General features: G+C 44.0%; 1 protein-coding gene across 1 annotated transcript in view; it reads left to right on the top strand.

Annotated features, from left to right (window-relative positions):
- The window catches only part of itpr1b (inositol 1,4,5-trisphosphate receptor, type 1b), an 87,110-nt gene that overhangs the window by 57,190 nt on the left and 5,691 nt on the right, over positions 1-24,229 (top strand). The window contains exons 40-55 of the mRNA XM_078283845.1: positions 748-931; positions 1,555-1,817; positions 3,030-3,230; positions 4,002-4,112; positions 4,941-5,036; positions 5,107-5,241; positions 5,791-5,898; positions 6,484-6,676; positions 9,224-9,346; positions 14,402-14,577; positions 14,859-15,023; positions 15,812-16,001; positions 16,517-16,609; positions 17,631-17,779; positions 18,497-18,662; positions 19,815-19,975. Of these exons, the coding sequence (XP_078139971.1) occupies positions 748-931; positions 1,555-1,817; positions 3,030-3,230; positions 4,002-4,112; positions 4,941-5,036; positions 5,107-5,241; positions 5,791-5,898; positions 6,484-6,676; positions 9,224-9,346; positions 14,402-14,577; positions 14,859-15,023; positions 15,812-16,001; positions 16,517-16,609; positions 17,631-17,779; positions 18,497-18,662; positions 19,815-19,975 (2,514 nt within the window). The remainder of the gene's footprint in view (positions 1-747; positions 932-1,554; positions 1,818-3,029; positions 3,231-4,001; positions 4,113-4,940; positions 5,037-5,106; positions 5,242-5,790; positions 5,899-6,483; positions 6,677-9,223; positions 9,347-14,401; positions 14,578-14,858; positions 15,024-15,811; positions 16,002-16,516; positions 16,610-17,630; positions 17,780-18,496; positions 18,663-19,814; positions 19,976-24,229) is intronic.

Raw genomic sequence — 24,229 nt, 5'->3', positions numbered from 1 at the left:
AAAAGTATTGCTTTGGCACTGGTACTGGAACCAAAATGATATCCAGCCCTATATGTGTGCATGTGCATGTGTGTCTGTAGCTGGTTGTGTGGCTGGGCGCGTAGGTGGCTAGGTGTGTTTGTATGTGCATGCATGTGTTGTCTGTGTGGGAGTGTGTGTAGGTGCATGTGTGGGTGCATGCAGATCCCAAACCTTGTGTCTTTGTCTTTGCTCCTGCTTGTCTGTGTGTAAATGCTGAGCGCCATGTAGTCCTCAGGGTGCCAGAGCCGCGTTGTGCCCGGGGGGGGGGGCAGAGAGCAGATGGTGTAAAATCAGGTGAGCACAGCGAGGCCCTTCAGCTTGTTTTCCTGGCATTGAGAGACGAGGCTTATGTAACTCCGCTTCAAACAGAACCTCTGGCTCTCAACACTGCTTGGAGCGACAGGCAATAATAAGAAATGGCCACAAGAACAGTACAGCTCTGCACACAAAATAACTAACAAGTGTCTTTTGAGTAGTTTGGGAAAAGCCTTGTTCCATGCCCGATGTGAGTTTTGAAAGTAACGTTGCTGGTAACATGTTGATGCATATTATATGTTCCACTTCACAGTAAATGGTGAGAAGGCAGCTAGTTGTGCAAGCTTCTGTGTCTGATGCTGCCAACAAGTAACTGTTCATTAAAATGCACAGAAGCATAAAACACACTGGAATATAGATGAGAGGAAAAAAGAACACCTTACATTGTATTTTTGTTTTTCTTATCTCCAGCGGTCATTCTTCCACCGTTTGACGGGCGACAACAAGTCAGAGAAATTCTTCAAGGTGTTTTATGAGCGCATGAAACTGGCCCAGCAGGAGATCAAAGCCACTGTGACGGTCAATACCAGTGACCTGGGCAGCAAGAAGAAGGATGAGGAGCCACCTGACAAAGACACACCGGCACGCAAGAAAGGTTAGGGGCCAGGGGGTTTGGGTCAGAGGCTGCAAAAGCAAGTGCTGGGTCGTATGTTCAGGGAATTCACTCATGACACCAATAAATGTAAACATCTGTCACCTAATGTGTACATGGCATGTGGCCCTTATGAAAGTCGTAGTCCCTACCCAGTGTCTAAATGCCCTTTATGTGAAAACTGAAACGGCCACATCTTACATTTCTGCCTTTTCTGTAACTGTGAGTTTGAACATTGCAGAAAACATTGCAGAAAAAATGCAGAAAATTCTTAACAAATTATTTAATGTAGTGTTGAGTTGTAAAATCCTTTTTTGCTTAACACAAGTGAAAAAAATGGGGTGAGATCATTTCACCTGTTTCCAATGCAGTTTCTTGCAGTTGTGAGAATTTTCTTGAATCAGATGACAGTTTCTTGAAATAAGGCAGATCTTTCCACTGGAATCAAGATAATGCTGCTTTAGGAAAATTCCAGCAAATTCCTGAAACAAGACGCTTTGCATGAAAAAATATGATTTTACGGCTCAACACAAGAATAAATGACATTTTTTGCAGTGTCACTATGTAAAACGGTGTATTATCTCCTCTGGTACGCGTTTGATATACTCTCCCATTTCGGTGGCCAGTGAAAGACGTGCCAGTGGTGGCGGTGGTGACCGAGGAGGTGAAGGAGCAGCTAGTGGAGGCCTCCGCCGTCACCAAGAAGGCCTTCACAACGTACCGCCGCGAGGCCGAGGCCGAGGAGCACCAGGCGGCGGCCGAGGGGGCCACCGTCCCCACCGCCGACAAGGGCCAGGAGGAAGGCGAGATGAGCGTCATCATCACCATCATGCAGCCCATCCTGCGCCTCATGCAGCTGCTCTGTGAGAACCACAACAGGGAGCTTCAGGTCAGCCATAACACCAGGGGGCGCTCCAGAGAAGGAGAAACTGAAATGTTTATTGTCGCTGTAATCTAGGGCTTTTGGCTTGCCTAAAATCTCCCCTCCCCTTGCCCATGGCACGCTAACATTTCCTGACCTGCGCTGTGAATTTCCATCACCCGACTCTGTTATACAGAAATGAAACCATGTCGAAAATAGGCAACACGCGAAACATCCTGATGCAGCTGTTTCCATATCTGGTATGTCTTGGTCTGGTTTCATTATGAGGGGTGTGATGGTGTTTGGCAATGACCAACTCCAGCAGCCCAGACAGTAGACTTCCCTCTTACATTGACTTTGTTTGTACACACAGCCGGGGCAGGGCCTCATTAAAAGATAGCTGACTGGCTGCTGAATCACTCTGGCTCACCCATCCTGGCCCGGCGTGGGTTGGTCATATTGATTTACTGCTAGCCATGCAGCTCAGATAATCAGTTCATTGAGATGTTTATATACATTGCTAAAGACATGGCCTATCACTTCAGTAGCTGGCTACTGTATAGGCTGGAAGGCTTAAAAAGAAGACAAGAGTAGCATAAGCCAACACAAGTGAGGATGTGATATATTTAGTTCTCATCTGGTCAAGTGTCCAAGTTGCATTTACCTTCTCCCTCAGGAGAAAGAAGAAGAGAGACTGAGGGGGAACATTTGTGCAGTGTTCCCCCAGTAGAAGTAGAAGTAGCAGTTTTGGTACCAAATGTCTGTCCAGACCCTGAGCCAAATGAAACTCTTGTTAATTTGTCTTATTTAAAATGCTTACATGGAAGGAAAATTCCATCCAAAAACTGAATCCACATTTGTTATTGTTACCTTGAACAAGGACAACTGTCTCCCAAAGCTAAAAACAGGAGGAGAGAAAGACTCAAACCAGCTATTACATCAAGAGACATGTGCTGATGCTGCATTGGTTGAATTTTTAGACTCATAGAGGTTGTTTTTTTTTTTTTTTACCTGAAAATATGCCCATGTTTTCACTCTGCGGGAGATCTGCTCACAGTCAAGTCTCAAAGTCTTGGCTCCTTTGTTTGCAGCTTTGAGGGAGACTTGTTATGTTGACAAAGGTACACTGGACTATCCAAGGACATGGGAATAACACGTGAGTCCTGAGAGGGAGGGATATGCACATAGTGAGTCATATTTTTCCCTTATTTTTCCCATTTTATCTCCATCCTTCTCCAGAACTTTCTGCGCAACCAGAACAACAAGAACAACTATAATCTGGTATGTGAGACGCTGCAGTTCCTGGACTGTATCTGCGGCAGCACCACAGGAGGTCTGGGGCTGCTGGGGCTCTACATCAACGAGAAGAATGTAGGTCTCATCAACCAGACTGTGGAGAGTCTGACCGAGTACTGCCAAGGCCCCTGTCATGAGAACCAGGTGATACACATGTACACACACACACACACACACACACACACCAAACACCAAACAATGCCTGCAAGCTAACACACACTTGTATTTCACATAGTTTTTCTCTTGATTCGTTTTGTGCCATCATCCTCCTCTAGTTGATTATACAGTAGCACCACTCAAGTTTGTATTTGTGTTGAACTTCACTCACCTGTATAAAGCTTTTCTTTCATTTGCATGTTTAAATGCTGTTTCTTTTGACACCGTATCAAATTATCCTCAGTTCATTTCAGTAATTGTGGGGGTGGTCTTGTTAGGCAGCACTGTAATTAGGCCTGTACATGTTTTTCTACAAGCCCAGCTCTAGTTAAGTCTCAGCACCCACATTGAGGCCACGCTGTGTAGTTGCTGCTCCTCCTTCAACAGTGTAACCCCAGCCTCCTCCGGGCACCGTGCCTGTGTTTGTTCTTTAAGGCGGATTAGCATTGTTTGGTCTCCTCACATGATGGTGGCACCCTCTGTTCCTGCTGCTGTGGGGTCGTTTTGTGGCAAGTGTGAAACTGGCATGACTAAACATGCAACTGGCTAAGTACAGTAGCTGTGCTGGAATGAGTTTTAGAGTTAATTTCAATCCCCTTAAACAGTGCTAGAAAGTAAACTCTCAGACTAAACAAATTTGTCCTCATTTAATTCCAGCTAAGAAGGAGATATTTTAACTTGCGTCTCTTAACAATAATTATGACACTGGTTAAAATGATTTTCCTTTTCCTTTCCATTTCCTTCATTTGTCTTCCTCAGAACTGCATCGCCACTCATGAATGCAACGGTATTGACATCATCATCGCTCTCATCCTCAATGACATCAACCCCCTTGGCAAGAAGAGGATGGACCTGGTTCTGGAACTCAAAGTGAGAACATTATCAATTTCTGTTTATTTCTATAAATAGAAATTTTATTTTTATTTTATTCTGTGCTTTTAAGGAAAAATCCACCCTAAGATAATTTAACATTGTTAAAAAAAAGGAAACAAAACAGCTATTGGCGATAGAACTTGTATTTCTGGGCCCATTTTGTTGTTTGGCAAAATGACAACGATCTAAAACATCAACGGTTTTGGTGTCAGTCCCTCGGAATCAAAGAGCGAGGGCTTCTTTCTAGACTCACCATTTTGCACTGACGTTCAACAACCTTACAGGGAGAAATCCATTATAGAAGAGGCAGAGAGACCAATTTCTCCACCGACAGTAGCCTCAATAGACCAGCATGCAATGCAGCCACAAGTTGAGTTTTGAGTTCGGGATGCAGCCGCGATCATAGACACGCCACAATGTTCACAAACTAGTTTGCTAGTTAGCTATATTTATATGCCCATACACCCACCTGTGATTGGATGCCCCTTCCTTGGGGGTTGTCACAAGGCATTCTGGGAAACATAGGAAATAATTAACTGAAGTAGAGGTAGACGAGACAAGGTGAAGCAAAGTGGGTTCACCAAAAGAGTACATTACAACACTTCATCACAAAATAACTCTGGGAATACATTGGACATCACAAATTGATGATATGCAACAGTAGAAGAGGATTTTTCCTTTAATGGTCAGGATGGATATATTGACCCCCTGCAGTCTGGGATATTGAATATCAAAGTAGTTGTTTATTCTGCCACCCTGAAAAAGATTAAGCAGGTAGCAAAACTAAATGAATGCTTACTCCATCATCATCTCATTTTCTCCTAGAACAATGCCTCCAAGCTTCTCCTCGCCATTATGGAGAGTCGCCACGACAGTGAGAACGCTGAGAGGATACTCTACAACATGAGGCCTAAAGAGCTGGTGTGTATGGCGGCACCCAAACATTGCACCGCATTAAGAGAACATTATCTGACAGTCTGCGTTCTTGCAGGTGGAAGTGATCAAGAAGGCTTACATGCAGGGTGAGATAGAGGTGGAGGCACCCGAGGATGGTGAGGATGGGGAGGAAGAGCACTCTGCTTCTCCACGCAATGTTGGTCATAACATCTACATCTTGGCACATCAAGTAAGCTACCAGCTATCCGTAACATTGGTATGGAGACAGACACACCCATGAGCAAATGCTGTAGGGCATGCATGACCACATAGCATACGTGGCCAATAGATTTTCAATGGCCTCACTCTTATGTCACTCTTATGTGCCATTTCCTATGCTTCCTAAAGGCGTTATATCAGAGACCTGCCATGCTGCACTCATCTCCTCTTTTTCAACCCTCAGGCTGTGCACTGCTCAATAGCAGGGTGTCTCTTCAAACCGTGATCTAGGTTAACAACAATTATAGTTATGTAACATCCACTGTCAATCCAAAGCCATCACGCCCTGCAGCCTTGTGGGTGAATGAACTGTGTATCTTCCATCTAAAGACAGAAAATAACTCGTGGCATGTGCTGTACCTTGCTGTAAAATACCGATAAGGTTAAATTGTTTATCTGGTAGTTTTGCACACACCGAGTGAACCTGTCTGACAGTGAGAGAAATCATTATCTTTGTTGAAGCTGATGATTATCTCTCATTGATTTGTTTATCATTGATTTGATGGTGTTGTCATTTCAGTTAGCCCGCCACAACAAGGAACTGCAGGCTATGCTGAAGCCAGGAGGGACCTACGGGGAAGGTGATGAGGCCCTGGAGTTCTATGCCAAACACACAGCTCAGATTGAGGTCAGTTGTTGGGGCCCCTGCTCCAACTGGACTCTGCCATTTTGGATCTGCCCCTGCCAGTTTCCTTTCCTGTATTGTGTTGGGTTTTTTTTTTGTTGTTGTTTTTTTTATCTGAGATCCTTTTTTATCACTTCCATGTTAACTTGAAAGGATTGCAACATATCTTTTGGTATTGGTGTTGACCATAGGCATGTGATAGTCAGTGTTTTTCTTGGCCTGCTTTTGAGTCTCATAGTGAACTTTGCCAGAATGACAAGCATCCTTGGCATGTTTGCACGTTCTCTCGTGTGTGCTCAAAGAGAAGAAAGAATGCTGGTTGTTTACAGTGCTGAAAAATGTAAAACAAGAAGTTATTGATTCAGTTTATCAGCCGCCTTTGCAAAGCAAACAGACCTGCTATTGATATTGCAAGGTAAATTTGATACCAATGCCAAATAACTAGTGAGGCCGCTTTATGAGGCACCCTAGTTGCACATAATCTGTAAACACAGGGCCTTATAGAAGTCAGTGCAGGGCCTAGGGTTATCTGCCCAGCCCAGTGACAGAGGGTGTGTGATGGGTGGCTGCTGCTGTGGTTGTGTCCAGATTGTACGGCTGGATCGCACCATGGAGCAGATAGTCTTTCCTGTGCCCAACATCTGCGAGTTCCTCACCCAAGAGTCCAAGCTGCGTGTCTACTACACCACAGAGCGGGATGAGCAAGGCAGCAAGATCAATGACTTCTTCCTGCGCTCTGAGGACCTCTTCAATGAGATGAACTGGCAGAAGAAGCTGCGAGGTACTCAAGAGGCTACTGGTAACGCAAACACAGTTCCCTGTGCGTCCTTCTCCTTACCTCTCTATATCTTAGTGCCTGCTTTACACGCCTTCTCCTGGAATCCCTCCAGGCCCCTCAGGACTCTCCCTGTATGGGACATGCACACATACTGTTCTCCCTTAACTCTGAACCCTGGAGGGATGGAACTGGAGAAGGCATGTAAACCTTGATAAGCAACTTATTAACTTATTTTAATTAGATTATAGCATAAGATAATTAAAGGCTAAGATGTGCTATAATTATATGCTCTATAAGGTTGAAATGAGAGCGATGTCAGGTATGTGTATGTGTGGCTTAGTGTATTATTAGCATGATAGATGTTTTCAATTTGCATATGCTGCAAGCCCATACAAAAATATTTATTTTCTTTGGAATGCACACACCGTTACTGTTCTCTCTTTGTCCACATATTTTAAAGGAGCATAGGGAGTCAGCTCCCCATATTTTTTTCTTTCTTGAAACAAAAGTGAAGTGGCAGTAAGGAACCTTGCTAGTGTGACAAATTGATCAACTGGGGTTTGAGAGGTTGTGTCCAAGTGATTACCTTACCATAGAAATGGAACACAATTGGAATGACTTGTTTTCTACCCTGAGCAGAACACATGACTTTACATGGCCTGTCTGGCTACAGTCCTGTTTGGTCATGGAGCGAGGGAGAATGTTAGGTTTGGTCCGGAAGAACAGCAGTATAGATAGGTGGGTGAGCAACTGAGCTGCTCTTAGACTTGGTGAGCCTGGTGAGGGTTAGTCTGTCCCCAGTCCTTTTTTTAAAAGTTTATATTTTGGCATTTCTGCTTTATTGGACGGTCAACAGTGTAGACAGACAGGAAAGATGGGAAAGAGAAGGGGATGACACGCGACGAAGGTCCTGGGCTGGATTCAAACCCAGGTTGTCCCAAAAGTCGTATGCGCCTTCGCCAACTGAGCAACCAGGACAGCCCAAACACTGTCCCCAGTCTTTATGAGATTAATGGGTCAGCCCGGCTTGCTCCAGCTACCTGCCAGTTTGAGGTCATTCTCAGTCCAGTAGTCTACACATTCTTTACTTTTGGCATGGCACAGCCCTGCTGGAGAGAAATCAAGGCAGGGTAACAGAGGTGGGGAGCTCCCAGGGCAGCACTGAGCCACAGGTGTGTGTCCAGGAGGAGGAAGCCAAGATAAGACAACCAGGTCTATTAGCACCATGTGGCACAGCGGTAGCCATGTAGAGGGAAGAGGAACAAATCCTAATGAGCCGTTGAGAGAGAGAATCCTAAAATGTCATGTGAAGTGAAATCACACAGAGTAATCTCATGATGAGTCCTCCTGATTTTAACCTTTTGTTTTGCACTAATGTCATATCCCCTAGTGGCGCAGGCTGAAACCCTATTCTAGTTTCCCCTGCAGCAGGGCATGTCCCTGTTGACCCCCCAGCTGCCTCTCCCCCAGCCATTGCTGTTAAGTGTGACTGCTCTCTTTGTCTCCTTAATGGGAGCATGTTGTGTCCTGTCCCTCGGCCAGGCCCGCAGGAGGTGGTCTGTGTGTACTATGTTAACACGTGACAACACTGCCTCTCTCTTATCTGAATGAATCAGCACAGCCGGAGACTATGTTGTTCCGTTGGTACTAACTACTAGTCACAAATGTGGTGACTTCTGTTGCTAAAAGTCCCCACCCTCAGTTCTTCTTTTCTAATGAACAGCCTGGCTCAAAAATAGCATTGGCCATGATGACACTGATCTCCTGACCAATGTCTGCGTAGGGGGGGTGTGTGTGTGTGTGTGTGTGTGTGTGTGTGTGCACGCGCACGCACAAGGGTATGCATGCATGTTCTCGTGCTTCTAGCAATTAGTATTCTCTTAAATCTATAAAATCATGTAGTGTCTGTATAATGTGCATGACAGTTGGTTTTGCATCCTTATATAGGTTTAAGTTTAATCCTTTGTTTACAGTTTTGGTGGTTTTTATGGTACTTAAAACCACACAGACTGCACCTGTTTTTACTCTCCTCGGTTAATTTGTGTTTTAACCCCAAATTTGTCACATGTCTCAAATGACTGAAATGACACACAACTGGTAAAAAAAAAATGGCGGAGAAAAATTCTGCTGCTCTGGAGGAAAATGCTAAGACTTGTGCCACTGGGGTTAATTTTCTATGAAATGAAAGATATGAAGCCAATATCAATTAACCAATATCAAACATGAAAGAAAGTGTGCATCCATTGACTACCAATTTTCTAATTTCCTACTTTTTTTTTGGAGGTATTTGTCTTAGCTTGGACTAAAATGATTTTCAAATTTATTTTCTAGCACAAAACCTCTGCATTTTCCTCCTCTTTGGTGTAAAACAATGATCAGTCATGGTGTGTGTCATTTCCCCCGTAAAGTGATGTGTTCTGTGACTGCTTTCTGGTGTATTATTGCGCAGTAGACGTAGAGGTGAACGCATGATTGAGTGCCGCTGCTCTCTCTGTTCTGGATGACAGTACAATGACCTCTGTTACCCTGCTTCACCCTCCTGTCCTCCAGCCCAGCCCATCCTGTACTGGTGCTCCAGGAACATGTCCTTCTGGAGCAGCATCTCCTTCAATCTGGCCGTGCTCATGAACCTGCTTGTGGCCTTCTTCTACCCTCTGGAGGGTATCCGCGGAGGTCAGTCGGCTAACGTCTTCACCTTTTCAACTCTCCCTGCTTCCTTCTCCTCCCTTCAGCCCCTCCCCACATGAAGAATCAGCAGACTGTGTTAAGTTTAAGGGGGGCAGATTGTGATCTCTCTCTCTCTCTCTCTCTCTCTGTACGTGTGCTGAAGTTAATGCAGTGAGTGTGACTATTACAAAACAGGAAATGGGAGCGAGTGACACAAAACGGAGACTGTTCAAGCAGGGGCAGGAATGGGGTGGGAGGCATTACAGTACATATTATACATTATCGCAAACCTGTACTGGAAAGCTGAATAAGAAATTGGGTCAATGCTGTTAAGCTGTTTCCCTTCCCGTAGGTCTTGTGATTCCACTCTGCCATACCGTAAGTTGTTACAGTCATTTGACAAACTCATGCTTATTTGCTCATATTGAGGATTACTTGGCCTATAGCATGTTTGCAAAGATTACAGTAGTTTTTTTCTACAGTAGTAGATCTTAAATAATCCACTTCATGCAGTTTACTAGATGAGTAAGTGGAATGTTACCCCATAGCTATACACTCACCGAGCACTTTATTAGGAACACCTGTACACCTGCTTATTCATGCAATTATCCATTCAGACGGTCATGTGGCAGCAGTGCAATGCATAAGATCATGCAGATACAGGTCAGCAGCTTCAGTTAACGTTCACATCAAGCATCAGAATGGGGAAAAAATTTGATCTCAGTGTCTTTGACCGTGGCATGGTTGTTGCTGCCAGACGGGCTGGTTTGAGTATTTCTGAAACTGCTGATCTCCTGGGATTTTCACGCACAACAGTCTCTAGAGGTTACACAGAATGGTGCGAAAAACAAAAAACATCCAGTGAGCGGCAGTTCTGCGGACGGAAACGCCTTGTTGATGAGAGAGGTCAGAGGAGAATGGCCAGACTGGTTCAAGCTGACAGAAAGGCGACGGTAACTCAGATAACCTCTTTACTACTGTGGTGAGCAGAAAAGCATCTCAGAACGCACAACGCGTCGAACCTCGAGGCGGATGTCACTTTGGGAGCCGGTTGACACCGAGCTGAAAGCTGATACCTACCCGGTATTAGTAAGGTGTTCCTAATTAAGTGCTCAGTGAGTGTAGTGTGACAACGCATACACACACTAAGATAATATGTTTTTTCTACATGTCAAACAATAAGATGGCAGTCTGAATTTGACTTTTACCAGATCGGCCCTGTGTAAAGAGTCACTCAGCCGGTCTTTGTTATACTGTGAGAGTGCTGATGTCTCTTGGAGAACATTCTGTCCTCCCAGTGCCTGTGGTTTGGGTGTAGCCTCACACCTCGTCTAACCAAAGTCAGTTTCACCACAAGTGGAGGTGTGCTGAGAATGAAATATAAGCCGACGGTTCGGATTTTGAACTCAATACGGACACAAAAGGCCCAATCGGATTTGCTCTCAATGAGGTCCTGACCTGTTTATTGATACCTTTTTTGTGCTCGACTCGACATGATGACTTAATATGTTACCAGATTCCAATACTCATTCTCACACTGGTCACGGCTTTGAGTCGTCTTCTCCTCCATGTTTATCACTCCTGTTAATTGGGTGTGTGTGTGTGTGTGTGTGTGCAGACTTGTATGCTGTGGTCACCCCAGATTTGCTAGCAGGAAACATAACACCATGCCGCTGTCTGCGGTGTTTGGGATACCGTGGAAAGTGACACCTGCCTGATAACAAGGCTGATACTTGTGAGGCCTCTTACTTCACTTCTCTCTTATGTAATCTCTAGCACTCCATCCTTTACAGCTCTGAATAGTCTGCAGCTAAGCATCAACAGTGCTGGGGAAACCACTGTGAAAATTAAGTTTACCCAGCTACTAAGTATTTAACACTGAAGTTAAACTGCAGTTCAATAATGTTTGTCAAACTGTAGCAATTGTGAAAGTGTAGTTTAACCACATCAAAACTGCTACACGCTGACATCCAACCAACATGGCTACAGTAAAGTCTACTCAGAGCATAGCAGCCATGGACTCTCAAGTTAGTGTTTAGGATGAGAAACATTAATGTGTTAGAGACTATGATCTCTGATCAACTTTGCTGACATTTGCATTCCACAATACATTTTTTTGACAAGAACCCTTTGCAATAAATATCTAAACTACATGCCACAAAGTAGCCAACATGGAAAACTCAGATTTTAATGTAATATCAAAATATAGTTTAATGAATATAAAGAACAAGTACCTGAACAACTTTCTAACATTAAGTGCAGACAATAGGAACTGACCACACTTTACCAGGAATGGCTTGGATGAAAAACAGAAGTAACTCACCCTCTCTGTGGGATCCACATGTTTGACCCCCCCACCCCCCCATCCTGTGATCCAGCTTGGCCCTATTAACCCCTGGTCAATCTGGCTCTATCATGTGGCCCAAATTTACAGCTTAAGGTCAAGAAAATCTGTCTGATGCTGGGTCACAAGGCCAAACAGATTGTTTCAGAGGTATGAATCTCATCATTCAAAGGATGTTAATAAAAATGCCAATACCTGCATGTGAGGAAGTTTTTGCACAAACCAAAGGCATGAGTGACAGAATTGAGCGTGTTTTTACATGCACTTTCAGTTTTCTGTTTGTTTTGCTGTCTCTCATTCCTTTCTCAGTTCTCCTTGAGGGCAGTATTTGTGGTGATGTGAAAAGCCACAGCCATTAAGGCCTCCATTGTTCCAGTGCAGAGTTGCAGAGAGAAGACACACATTGTGACTCGCATAAACTTTCAATTGTTCTGTCTGGGGTCAAGCGGCGAAGTCCCTTTTGTTTGAACTTCCTCAGAGCTGTATAGAGGAGAAAAAAAAGAAGTTGTTAGCTTAGTGCTAGAAACTTTCATGTGGTTTCCAGTGTCAAAGGTCTCTCGAGAGCTTAGCAGTTCATTCCAGGACATGTCAGTCGGTGCGAGATGGGGGAAGTGATGTCGGCTTCAAAATCAAGCCAGTTATCATGTGAATAAAAAAAAAAAATCCTGCCACTGTTATTGCTCAATGGTGAATATTTAACACACACACACACACACACACACACACACACACACACAGATACATACACACACACATTTTTCTTTGGTCTGGATGCTTACAAGCTCAGGTGTTTGTTGTTAATATTCAAGCCAACTGCTTGTAAACCTGAAATTAACTGAAGTCCTCCAGTGAACTTTACCTGGGGCATGCCAGGTATTCCATGAAAGTTTGACATTGAGAACTTTTTTATAGCTGTAAAAGGATTGCTTCATTGGCAGCCTGCGCAGACACAATTTAACCATAAAATCACCTTAAACAGTATTGCAGCAGGTGCATGACTCATTCACATGACCGACTTTGGATATTTCCTCGAGGTGATTTGTTAGAAGAAAGGCTGCACTTGGGAACTTTGCCAAGTGTTGGGCAGATGTGCTGAAGTCCAAGGAATAAGCACCTTAAATAGCCCCGGCTGCACACCTTCTGCAGGGTCTGGTCCAAGTCAGCCTATCCCGAGAGGTGTATTTGTAAACCCGGACCAGCATGTACTCATAGTGCCAGGACCTCCACCCTCCCACAGGCCCTGATTGAATGTGACCATGCAAGAAAGAGCAGACAGTAGAGCTGCGTCAGTGTGTGCCACCTGTCAGTGCACAGAGTGAAATTCTCACTTTTTCACTGTACAGCCAAGCAAGAGACTGTAAAATTTACTGAGAAATTGTTTTGGTGTAAGGGAAGAGTGAAAGATCAGTCTCTCATTCTCTCATCGCTGCAGAATAAGCTAGTAAGAGAGATGAATGGCCTTAAGACAGTAGGTGTGTGATGTCGTGCCGTGTCTGGCTTGGCTGCCAAGTCCACGCGCCCCGTTAGGCTGCAGAACCCAGGATCACTGTTGGACCATGCCTCGTGAATTTAGCTGGAGCCAAGTGTATTTTTAGCCGACCGGGGTTACGTAACGAGTACCTGTCATGTGATCTCCGCGCGGAGAGGCGAGGAGGAGAAGGCCTCAGAAGGGGAGGGGGTGGGGGAGCAGAGGGAGGCGGTCAAAGTATCATCCTTGGTGCCTCAGAGGACAGAAAACCTGACTGACCTCATTTCCAACTTGACAAATGCACAGGTGTTCACGCACACAGGAGTTAAATTAACATTAACAAAGTAATGTTGCCCTTCCACTACGTGCAGGTTGGGACTTGGCATCGAGTTGGTGCCTGGTGAGCTCATGATAATGCCTCACTGAGCTACAATGATTAATGTGTTGCACTTGCTGTTATGTAAAAACAAACACACATGCGCATACACACACTCACACACACTCACACACACACACACACACACAGACAAAGAGCTCTGCCTGCTTTGTCTCATTAGAGGATTGAATATTTTAGGGCAATTGCTGGACACGTCAGCTTGTTCCTTTGACTGACTTCGGTTTACCTTTATATCATGATGGCATGAAATGGCGCAACCCTGTTTTGTTTAAAGTTGTCTTATTGGGGCGATGCCGGCCTAAATGTTAGAGAAGCATGGCGAGTCGATAACAAATCCTGCCTCCTCCCTAAAAACTACTCTTATCATGGCACTGCATCTCTCACTGCTCCAGTGGAGCTGATCTGTGGCCACCGGTGGAAGACTGTGGTTGTACTGGGCAGTTCCCAGGCATGTGTGTAACTGAATGAAGCAAGAGCACACATGATCAGCATGCAGTTGCTGAGTACTGTAAAACTGTACATTTATGGTGATCATGCCACAGTTCTTTCTGAATATGCAAAGAGGGTTGTGGGAGCTGTGTGAAAATTTGTAACCAAGGTGTGAAGATTCATAGATAACATTTTCCTAGAAAAAGAATTGACCTTTTACCTGCTTTATCTCGTTTTTATAAATTAGATACTGTTCAATAAAGAACACAAAGACATGATTTGTGCTGTATAACCATGATGAAGTTTGATAGCACACAGGCATAGAGGACAGGTGGACAATATCAGCATTGATTCAATGAAAGGGTTCACACCTCTCCCTCATACACGCCCTTACTCCTCTTCATTCCTCTCTTTCCTCCTCAGGTACCCTGGAGCCCCATCTGTCTGCCCTGCTGTGGACGGCCATGCTGGTGTCCCTGGCTATTGTCATCATCTTGCCTCAGCCCCACGGCATCCGGGCGCTCATTGCCTCCACTATCTTGCGTCTAATCTTCTCTGTAGGTCTGGAGCCCACCCTCCTCCTGCTGGGGGCTTTCAATGTGAGTATGTGACCCTCTGGTTACAGGGTTTTTCAAGGCAGCCCCCTGCGCCCTCAGCCCCAGGTTCAGTGTCACTCGTAGCTGTTAGGTGTCGGGTAGGTGTTTGGTTGTCAACCACATCTGCTTAAACTCTAACTGTAAAAGTTCTAGGTGTTCTCATCAGTGAGCATTTGAATATGACGACGATACAAGGTGTCAGACTTTCATTCTCACTTTGAACATGTATCATGAGATGTCTTCGGTGTCTACATTATGTTTCTATGATGTCCCTTGTTCTTCAGGTGTGTAATAAGGTTATCTTCCTAATGAGCTTCGTGGGGAACCGGGGAACCTTCACCCGGGGCTACAAAGCAATGATCATGGATGTAGAGTTCCTATATCACCTCCTCTACCTGATCATCTGCAGCCTGGGGGTCTTTGTCCACGTCTTCTTTTACAGCCTGCTGGTGAGCACACACACACACACACACACAATGTAATCCACATATACATAAGCACATAGGCATACTCAGTAAAGGTGGCGGTATTCTAACAGCGAAGTCGAACTTGCCTGAAACAGAAACGCAGTTGAAAAATGGCTGCATACATTGTGTATACTCATTGTGGCTTCATACTGTTCGTGTATTTACACTCCAAGCCAGTGGAGGCACATGAAGACTAAAGAGGTAATCGCAACTATAGGGAAGCTAGAAATAGCGGTGACAAAAACTCAGAACAACAACAACAACAATGGCTGTGGTGAAAGAGCGACAAAGGCGGCTGAGGGAATATGAGGATTCAGAAGCCGTTTGATCAGTTATAAAAGGTGCAGATATCCTCTAACAAGCTCAGCAAGCCGAGCCTCCAAAGGATTCATTTTGAAAGAGTTCACCACAAGATGTTAGTACAGAGAGGTAAACAAAGGTAATGATCCGGAAAAGAAAACCCAGACGCTCTTTCACAAGGCTCCACAACCAGTTACGTGATATTTTAGACCAAATACAAATGGCTGCCTTGCGAAGAATTCGACTAGTTACTGTGGAGTCCGAAGCTAATGCAGTGCTTAGTTTTTTTTCTGCAAACGTCTGCTTTTGTCCATACGAACCTGCCAAAATTCATTTCTGTCCAAGTTAACCGTGGCCTTTATACATATAAACCAACCATGCTCACTTCTACAAACACACTTCTCTCCTTTACACACACTAGTTTACCACACACATAAACTCTGAACTCTTCTTCTTTTCCTGTGCCTCAGCTCTTTGACCTGGTGTACCGAGAAGAGACGCTGCTGAACGTGATAAAGAGCGTAACGCGCAACGGCCGCTCCATCGTTCTGACAGCCGTGCTGGCTCTCATCCTCGTCTACCTCTTCTCCATCGTGGGCTACATCTTCTTCAAGGACGACTTCATCCTGGCCGTGGACAGGATACCCAACAAAACACTAGGTACGTTCGACTACAGGTCTCTTCTCATTCCCTAACTGGAATGAACATAAATCAGCCGCACTCCCTGGCCCTGACTGCCAAGCCCAGACTGAAAGGCGGTATGTTTTTCTGCAGCGCAAAGTTGCACTGGATGGCTGTGAAAATACATGGCGTCAAAGTGAAGATGTTCTCTCTATTTAAGGAATACACCATCTTATTGGAAAAATAAGCTCTTTGATTCAACCCACTGTAGTGCCAAGAGAAGACTGGTACAGGTTTCTCCTTTGTGTGTCCAGTTTAGTGCACATGCCTTTGCTTTTGAGATGATGCAAAGCTAGCTTGTAGCATCATTCTATGTGTGCACTGTGAAAAACAAAATAAATACCAGACACACATAGGTGTAACTGTTACCAATTCTATCATTGCGCAATGGCAAGTAGTAGAAAGAGCTTATTTGCCAAACGAAATAAAAAATAAAAACAATGTCCTACTTTCAAATTCAGTTCCTTCTCATATCTTGTGTTCCCCGTGGGTAGAGCATGGAGCCAGTATGATGGGAGAGTTCTTCTCTGGTGGAGTGTGTCAAAAGGAAAACGGGGAGAACTGTTCAGCAGAGACTATGGTGGATGGTAGGTAGACAAGTGTGAAAGGTGACTTTGTGTGTGTGTGTGTTTCTGGATGTATGTGTGTGTGTGTGAGTGGGGTGGAGGTTAAGGGAGAGGGTTAAAGGGTTCTTTTGAGTCTGAATCCACGTGTTTGTGCATGCATGTGTGTGAAGAGATTCCAAAGTGTTTTGTGTGTGTGTGTGTTTGTGTCTGTGTATCTGCATGGTCGTATGCACAAGGGCATGAAGGTCTTTTTGTCCCCATAGACCTCTGACTCTGCCGGAGGAGATTCTTCCCAGAGTCCCAGTGAGCTGCAAATCTGGGCGGCCGGGTGGTTATGGGAATTAGACCTGGCTGGGCTAACCGGGGGCTTGCGGGGATCTGGGTGACACACTGGGGGCTTAGACTCCTCATGTGTCTAGAGGGACCAGGGCTAAGACCTGATCTAGGGGCCCAGGGTGCAAAGGTCAGGGATTAATTACCATCAGGCACAAGCAGGTCGATGGGTGCACTCAGCGAGGGTGCAGGGGGATTCCCACCGCAAACAACGAGTTCTAGCAAACCTACTGACCTCCATGGAAAACACTCCACTCACAGATGAATCCATGCACTGCCTTAATGTGATCAGCCAACCTTGTTGACTTCTTCAAACTGTCTGAGGCCTGACCTCGCCTAGGCGTACTTATCCATCACTACCAGGCTGGCTAATTATGCTGGTCTGGTGACTTGTTTTTGTGGGGATGGTTTGGGAAAATTCTCAGTGTCTTCTATGAAGCAGGCTGATCCAATAAATGGATAATAGATTCTTCATGATGAAATATGGGTTCAAATGTATAGTGTCTCTGTAGTATAGACCTAAATTCTGCTAGTTTTAGAGCAGTTGTGTTTTAAGATAGTTCTCGCTGGCCTCTGCTGTGATAAATTTAGGTTTAACGGCATTGTTGGAGAGAAATGGGAATGCGGCCGACTGTGCAGACGGGGCTTTGCATTCGCTGTGTACAGCAAATGACTATGTGACAGTTAACATGTTGGTGTCACTCCATAGCTGCCCTTGCCATCCAGCCATCAGCGGTTGTGATCGAGGACAAGGAGCGATCGTGTGACTCCCTGCTCATGTGCATCGTCACAGTCCTGAGTCACGGCCTGAGGAGTGGAGGAGGTGTCGGGGACGTCCTGCGGAAGCCATCCAAGGAGGTACAAACAACAGGGACACCACAGCAAGGGAGAAAACACACCCGATTACAAGTCTAGATTGAGAGTGTGAAAAACCACTATCATTCAACCTCCAAAGCAATCCTTTATTGTTTTTTTTTTGGTTCACAAAATTATAGTCCAGGAAGTACACAAAATTTGGACATCTCCCCCACCCATATACAGAGAAACGATAAACTATCTAAACTATCTAAAAAATGTTTTAATGAAGGCAATAAGAAGTACACAACATCTAGGACACAATGGGCAAATGATAGAGGTCATGGTTGGTTCTACATCAGAAGGAGTGTAGTGAAAGCTATGATCACATGGGCGCTGTGTGGTAAAGAGATATGGGGATCCTCTGCTGGGAGGCCAAAGAGGTCACACATTGGGTCAGGGGCCGTCATAACTCCAAACGTGGCACAAAAAGCATTGAAGATACTTCTCCAGAAAGAAGACAGGCCTGGACAGTGCCAGAACATGTGCATTAGATCAGCAACGTGACCGCTACAGTGAGGGCAGGGTGCATAAATATTATGGCGAGGCAAGGCCACACAGACTAAAGGGCCTAGGTGTTGCTGGTGTGATAAGATTGTTACCCAGAACATTGTACCCAGGCGTCTTAATCTGTTTTGTTGTTTTTTTTGACTGTTATCAATCACCTGCGGATGTGTCTTCTGCCATTTCTCACATGTATTCTCGCCTCGGCTTCAACAGGAGCCCTTGTTCGCGGCCAGAGTGATCTACGACCTGCTCTTCTTCTTCATGGTCATCATTATTGTCCTCAACCTCATCTTTGGTGTCATCATCGATACGTTCGCCGACCTGAGGAGTGAGAAGCAGAAGAAGGAGGAAGTCCTGAAGACAACATGTTTTATTTGCGGTGAGGGATCAGACAGCGATGCACTTTCCATATTGTCCTGCAAGGTGAAACCCTTCTAAGCCATTTGGATTGGTGCCTTGGTCATATTTTCTATCCATTTCTACTCCACTAATGATCAATCAGAGCCATTCTGGCTGCTCAACAGGTTAAGGCACACACTATGTGCTGTCAATATTATGTGAATCTGACTCATGACCTTTGACGAATGTTTTTCCGTCTCTTTGCCCCATCTTCACCGCATAGTACTCTTCACTTGATAATATTTAATAAAGCAGAAATGCCTTAAGTGCAACCAAATCAAAGCTATAATTGATTATTGGTACAGTGCTGTATAGTATCAGGCCTGCAGTAGGCGAGAATGTCAAGGTTTGCAGATGATGAAGAAAGCAAAGGAGTGGTCTGGTCTGAACCTGCTTCTGTATGAGCGTGCGACTGCTGTGTTGCAGCTTCGCATCAGGGCGCCTTGCAAAATGGGGGCTGTTTTTCTGGGTAGTGTAAACAACGAAACGCCTCCTCTTCCCAGAATGGCTGGTTAGTCATGGCAGGTGCTGCTGTGGAGGAGGAGTGTTTCTTCCTGTTGCCATATGGGTCTTGACCATGTTAGACTGTACACTCCCTCAGACATTAACCTCCTCCCTCAGTGGAACATAGTGTCACTTATTGGCATTGCACCTTATCTGTCATTGGTCATTTCTGGTCATTCCTGGTCTGTGTTAGGTATTGCTATCTAGTTGGTTATTCCTCTATTGGAAATGCATGGTGGGCCGATATATGGATCACAGGTCTCTATTAGGTGTGAATGAATTGACATCTGGAAGCTTTTATACTGAAAGCTTTTATACTGAACTGAAGACATGCAATGTGTGAATATTTTTAGCCAGTTCTACCTCTGACGTTTGCTCTGTCCATTCCCTCATGACCCGACTTCCTCTTGGTTTTGTCATTCAGTCATCCTTACTAAGGTCACAACAATCACTAAGTAGAAGGATGAAGTCATTGTTGCCACACCAAGGGTATTTCTTCACTTTCACAAAAAACAGTTACATCCTGTTGAATAATAGCAATATTTTTGTGTGTGTGTGTGTGTGTGTGTGTGTGTGTGTGTGTGTGTGTGTGTGTCTCTTGCACGGCATTGTATCCCTTCTTTCCCAGGTTTGGAGAGGGACAAGTTTGACAATAAGACCGTGACCTTTGAAGAGCACATCAAAGTGGAGCACAACATGTGGCACTACCTGTTCTTCATCGTCCTGGTGAAGGTGAAGGACTCGACGGAGTACACTGGCCCCGAGAGCTACGTGGCCGAGATGATCAGGGTAAGAATGTTGTCATCCAAAATGCCTTTTGCATTTTGACTGCTCAAACATCCTACGTCCAACCACAGGCTTTGTCCTGCAAATGAGCAGTGCAGGGCTTGATGTTGTTATTGGTGGGTGTAACAGGGAGAGCATAAGTTCATTTTATGTCTTGTTTATTGTTCAGTTCAGTTTATTGGCTTTGATCAATTCTCTCATCTCCCCTGCCGAGGAAATTCATATAGATAATGATTCATGCATGCCTCATAATGATGATGCATGCAGCAACAGTGTGCAAGACTTTGTCAGGCACTATTGCAGTCTTTACTGAGGTTAACCTTAACTCCTGAACAACACTGCGGGTGCTTTGTGACTTTAGTGATGAGGGTTATATGGGTTTGGACAGAGCTGATTACTTTGGCCTTTTTTGTTTCTGCGCACCAACAATTGTCAGTAAATCTTGTCCTCATCTACCCCAAAGTACCAGAACTGCATTATGTAACCCCTGCCTTTGTGACCTTGAATCCTTCCAAAGTATTATCGGTCAGCTTTGTGAATGGAGAATTAACATTCAGACAGAACCTGCCGCTGGCATGGTATGTGTTAATCCCCCAAAGCAGCCATGCCTTGCCTTAATCATTGGACACACACACACATGCACACACACATATACACACACACACACACACACACACACACACAGGTCTGCACGTTGCATAATGATGGCCAGACCTCATGATTGCTGTTGAGCAGCATTGTGAGGATGCCTCACCTATGTCTGCTAGTCGGTGTTTATTCCAGTAGCTACTCTGGACCTGTTTTATTAAATCACAGGGTTAGGGTTTGAGTGAAATAAATTATTGACAATGAGTCATCAAAAAACATACCTAGAAATATTTAGATATCATTTGAATTGCCCTTGAGATTGTCATTCTTTGAAATAGGCTTATGTGTTATACTTACAGAAGTCAGATTTTTTAAATTATTTTTTTCTTTTATTTGCAAATTTATTTGATGTTATGTTTGAAGTTCAGAAACATTACCTTAGACAGTCACACCAGAGGGCAATTGTAATTAATACATGGTTTTTTTTTAAAGTCCAATTAAATCAATAAGTGATGCAAGTTATAAATACATTTTTATTCATGTAAAACAATTTGAATCCTTATTAGTAAAGATTTGCTTGTGTTTGACAAACACAAAAAATGAGCATTACATCAATTATATTTCTCCAGCAAGAGGGCTTATTATATCATGGTTGACGCAACCAGAGGACCTCTGGGGAAATTTACCATGCAAAAATAAGTTAGTGGAGAAATTAAGCCATGACTGTTGTGCTGTCTTTAACTTTTGAGCCATTAGAGAGAGCTTTTTAACTGCCAGAGGAAAGCCCCTACTTCAGAAGTGGTTACTTTCCTGACGCACTTACACTGCTGTCGGTTGACACAATTTAGGTGCTATTTGGGCCAGTTCATAGACTTTCGCCTTGATCTGCAGCAAGCTACGCTCAGTCTTGTGAGGAACCACCTGATTGGGGATTAACCACCCCCATCCTCTCTCCCTTTAACCTTACACCCTACTGAGCCAAAATCAGCTTGTCATGGGCACGTTATGGCCATCGGGTTTAAGGGAACCCCGAGCAGGGAGGTACACATGGTGTGAAAGACCCCGTTGACCCATCAGCTGACCCAGTCATCTCTCTGGCTCTCAGCTTCACATGCAACTGTTTGATGCCTGTTGTAGCTAGCTGAGTTGTCTACAAAGTTTCCAGTTTTTACAGACCTTCTTCCCACTAATTAGATATTTATTACAATCCAATGGCATGGAGATTATATTTTGTCCTTAAATTAAACAGTCATCAGCTGATACTCAAGCTGCCAATATAAACATATATACATATTTACATGCACAGAATATTTTTTTCCACACAAATTTCATACAGTTCAATTGAATTCAAGGGTAATCAGGAGATGGCCCGTTGACTACGGTTTCATGAAACTGCACCCAGTGCAGGAAATTCATCAGTTCAGAATATATGAATTCATCAGTCATATATTCTGCATATATTCAGGATATTTTCAGAATGGTTCCACTATTTCATACAATATATTATAGATACTAATATTTTTATATTATTATACATTTGTAATTTAGTAATTAATATTTGAGTGAGCAATTGTAACTGTAACTAAATCAATACATGTTAGCAGTCCATACTTTTTCCCCATATTTCCCACCAATACAGTTTACTTAATGTGTTTAAATTGACACCAGCATACATTTATATAGCTACACAATTATTATTTACATTTTATTTTATTTCTCCTTGTATTGCTTATTTTATATTCTATGTGTGTAATTGCATTCAATTTGACTTTTGCTGCTACAATGACCTAATTCCCCAACAGGGATCAATCAAGCCTCATCTTATCGTTTTAACTTAAAAGTACTAAAAGAGACATTTCTCCAAAAATCAAAGCCGACTCATGTGCAGAATCTCAAACATATCAGTCTTGCACAGATTTGAAATGATGAAAATAAAGATAAAAGCCGCATGGCATAAAGCCACGCTAAGGGACACAAACCACAATAAATAGAGAAGTCAAATAAAATTAACTAAATAACAAAATATATTCAACTGAATGTCTGTGACCATTGCAAAAGTCTTTTTGGGCCAATGAATGAAAAGGCTAGGACAAAATAGAGCTCAGATGTATTATAGGTGAAATGCGTCTGTCACGGTGCAGCATTTTTTCATATTTTTTCTGTATTTCTATAATGCAGTTCATCACAAAATTCTCTCACAGTGGATCTTGATTATTACGTTAGACATTTGATTTGAAAGCCCTTCAATCTGTACACCTTCTCTCCCACCATGTTTCGATTCACTTGATGCCGCAGTAATGTGACAGAAGCGGCAGAGGAGAGCAGGGGGCGTAGAAGTCAGACTACTCTGACAATGACTGGGACTGACGTCAATGGTGGAGGGCTCTGGCTGAAGTGTCAGGTCTAAGGCATAAATGGATGCTGCTTGGTTCAGTTCAGCGGTAGCACACACCCTTGCCCTCATTATTACTGCGTCCAACACTACAAGGTACCCCAGCTCCACGAGTTGACTTTGAACGTCCATTACCACACTATAATCTTTAAGAATTTTCCAAGTCTGTTTTGATGCATGATTTTTTTTTTTTGTGGCATTATATTTGCATATCTGTAGAAGGAGTGGGCTGCTAACTTGTCAGGTGGCTTGTGGCATGACTGTGACGTTTTCTGTTGCTGTGTAAACCACAGCACATCCTGTTTCTCTGTCATGGCCCGTGCGGTTTTAATAATGAAAAATGTACTTCCGTCATTTCCATTGAACCGGAGTGAGGTGGAGTCTTAAGTCGTGACAGCACTTCTCAGTTTACTGGAAGTGCTTTCATTTGTAAACACTGAGGATGGAAAGGGGGGCGGGCTGCTGATGACAGAGTTGTCAAACAAACACACGTGTGCCTTAGCTGGTAGACAGACTCCAAAATGGGGAACTGACTTTTGTCATGCTTTACCCATCTTTGGGCATGGGATATTAACAGAATTGAGTGCAAAAGATACTATTGTCAGAATGCTGTTTCAAAAAATATCACATCGATAATTATTACCTCCGCCAAGGAGGTTATGTTTTCGGTGCCGTTTGTTTGTTTGTTTGTTTGTCTGTTAGCAGGATTACGGAAAAACTACTGGCCCGATTTTCATGAAACTTTGTGGAAGGGTGTAGCATGGGCCAAGGAAGAACCCATTACATTTTGGAGCTAACGACTAACGAACAAGCAATAATAGCACGAACCTTGGCAGAGGTCTGTGCTCTCCGAGTGCCCTTCTAGTTTAATCTGTAACTGATTGCAGCAAGTTAATTTTATGATTGAGTAGCACACTTGTGCTGGTTTTATATTAGACAAATGGAAAATCTACCAATGACAAAAAACTGTCAATTTTTACTCTATGTCTTCAACTATTACAATATAGTGTTATAGTACACATACTGAATGGTGCAGGTTAAAAGGTTAAAAACATCCAACATGTTCAAGTAAGTCATATTGAGTAAAAACTGAACTGTGATCAGATACAGTAGGCAGGGAGGGGGGGCAGAAAGTAGAATAGGTAAACACAGCCTGTGTCTCTTTGCATTCAGGAAGTGGAACCTGCACACAGCAGTCCTCTCCTCCTTTCAGAATGAGTACGTGCTGCTCATTATCTTAGTGTTGTGTGATTCCCCTCGGGCTGCTGTCTGACCCA

The sequence above is a fragment of the Centroberyx gerrardi genome, chromosome 5 (assembly GCF_048128805.1).
Source record: "Centroberyx gerrardi isolate f3 chromosome 5, fCenGer3.hap1.cur.20231027, whole genome shotgun sequence".
Classification (NCBI taxonomy): domain Eukaryota; kingdom Metazoa; phylum Chordata; class Actinopteri; order Beryciformes; family Berycidae; genus Centroberyx; species Centroberyx gerrardi.
This window is presented reverse-complemented; position numbering and strand designations above follow the sequence as displayed.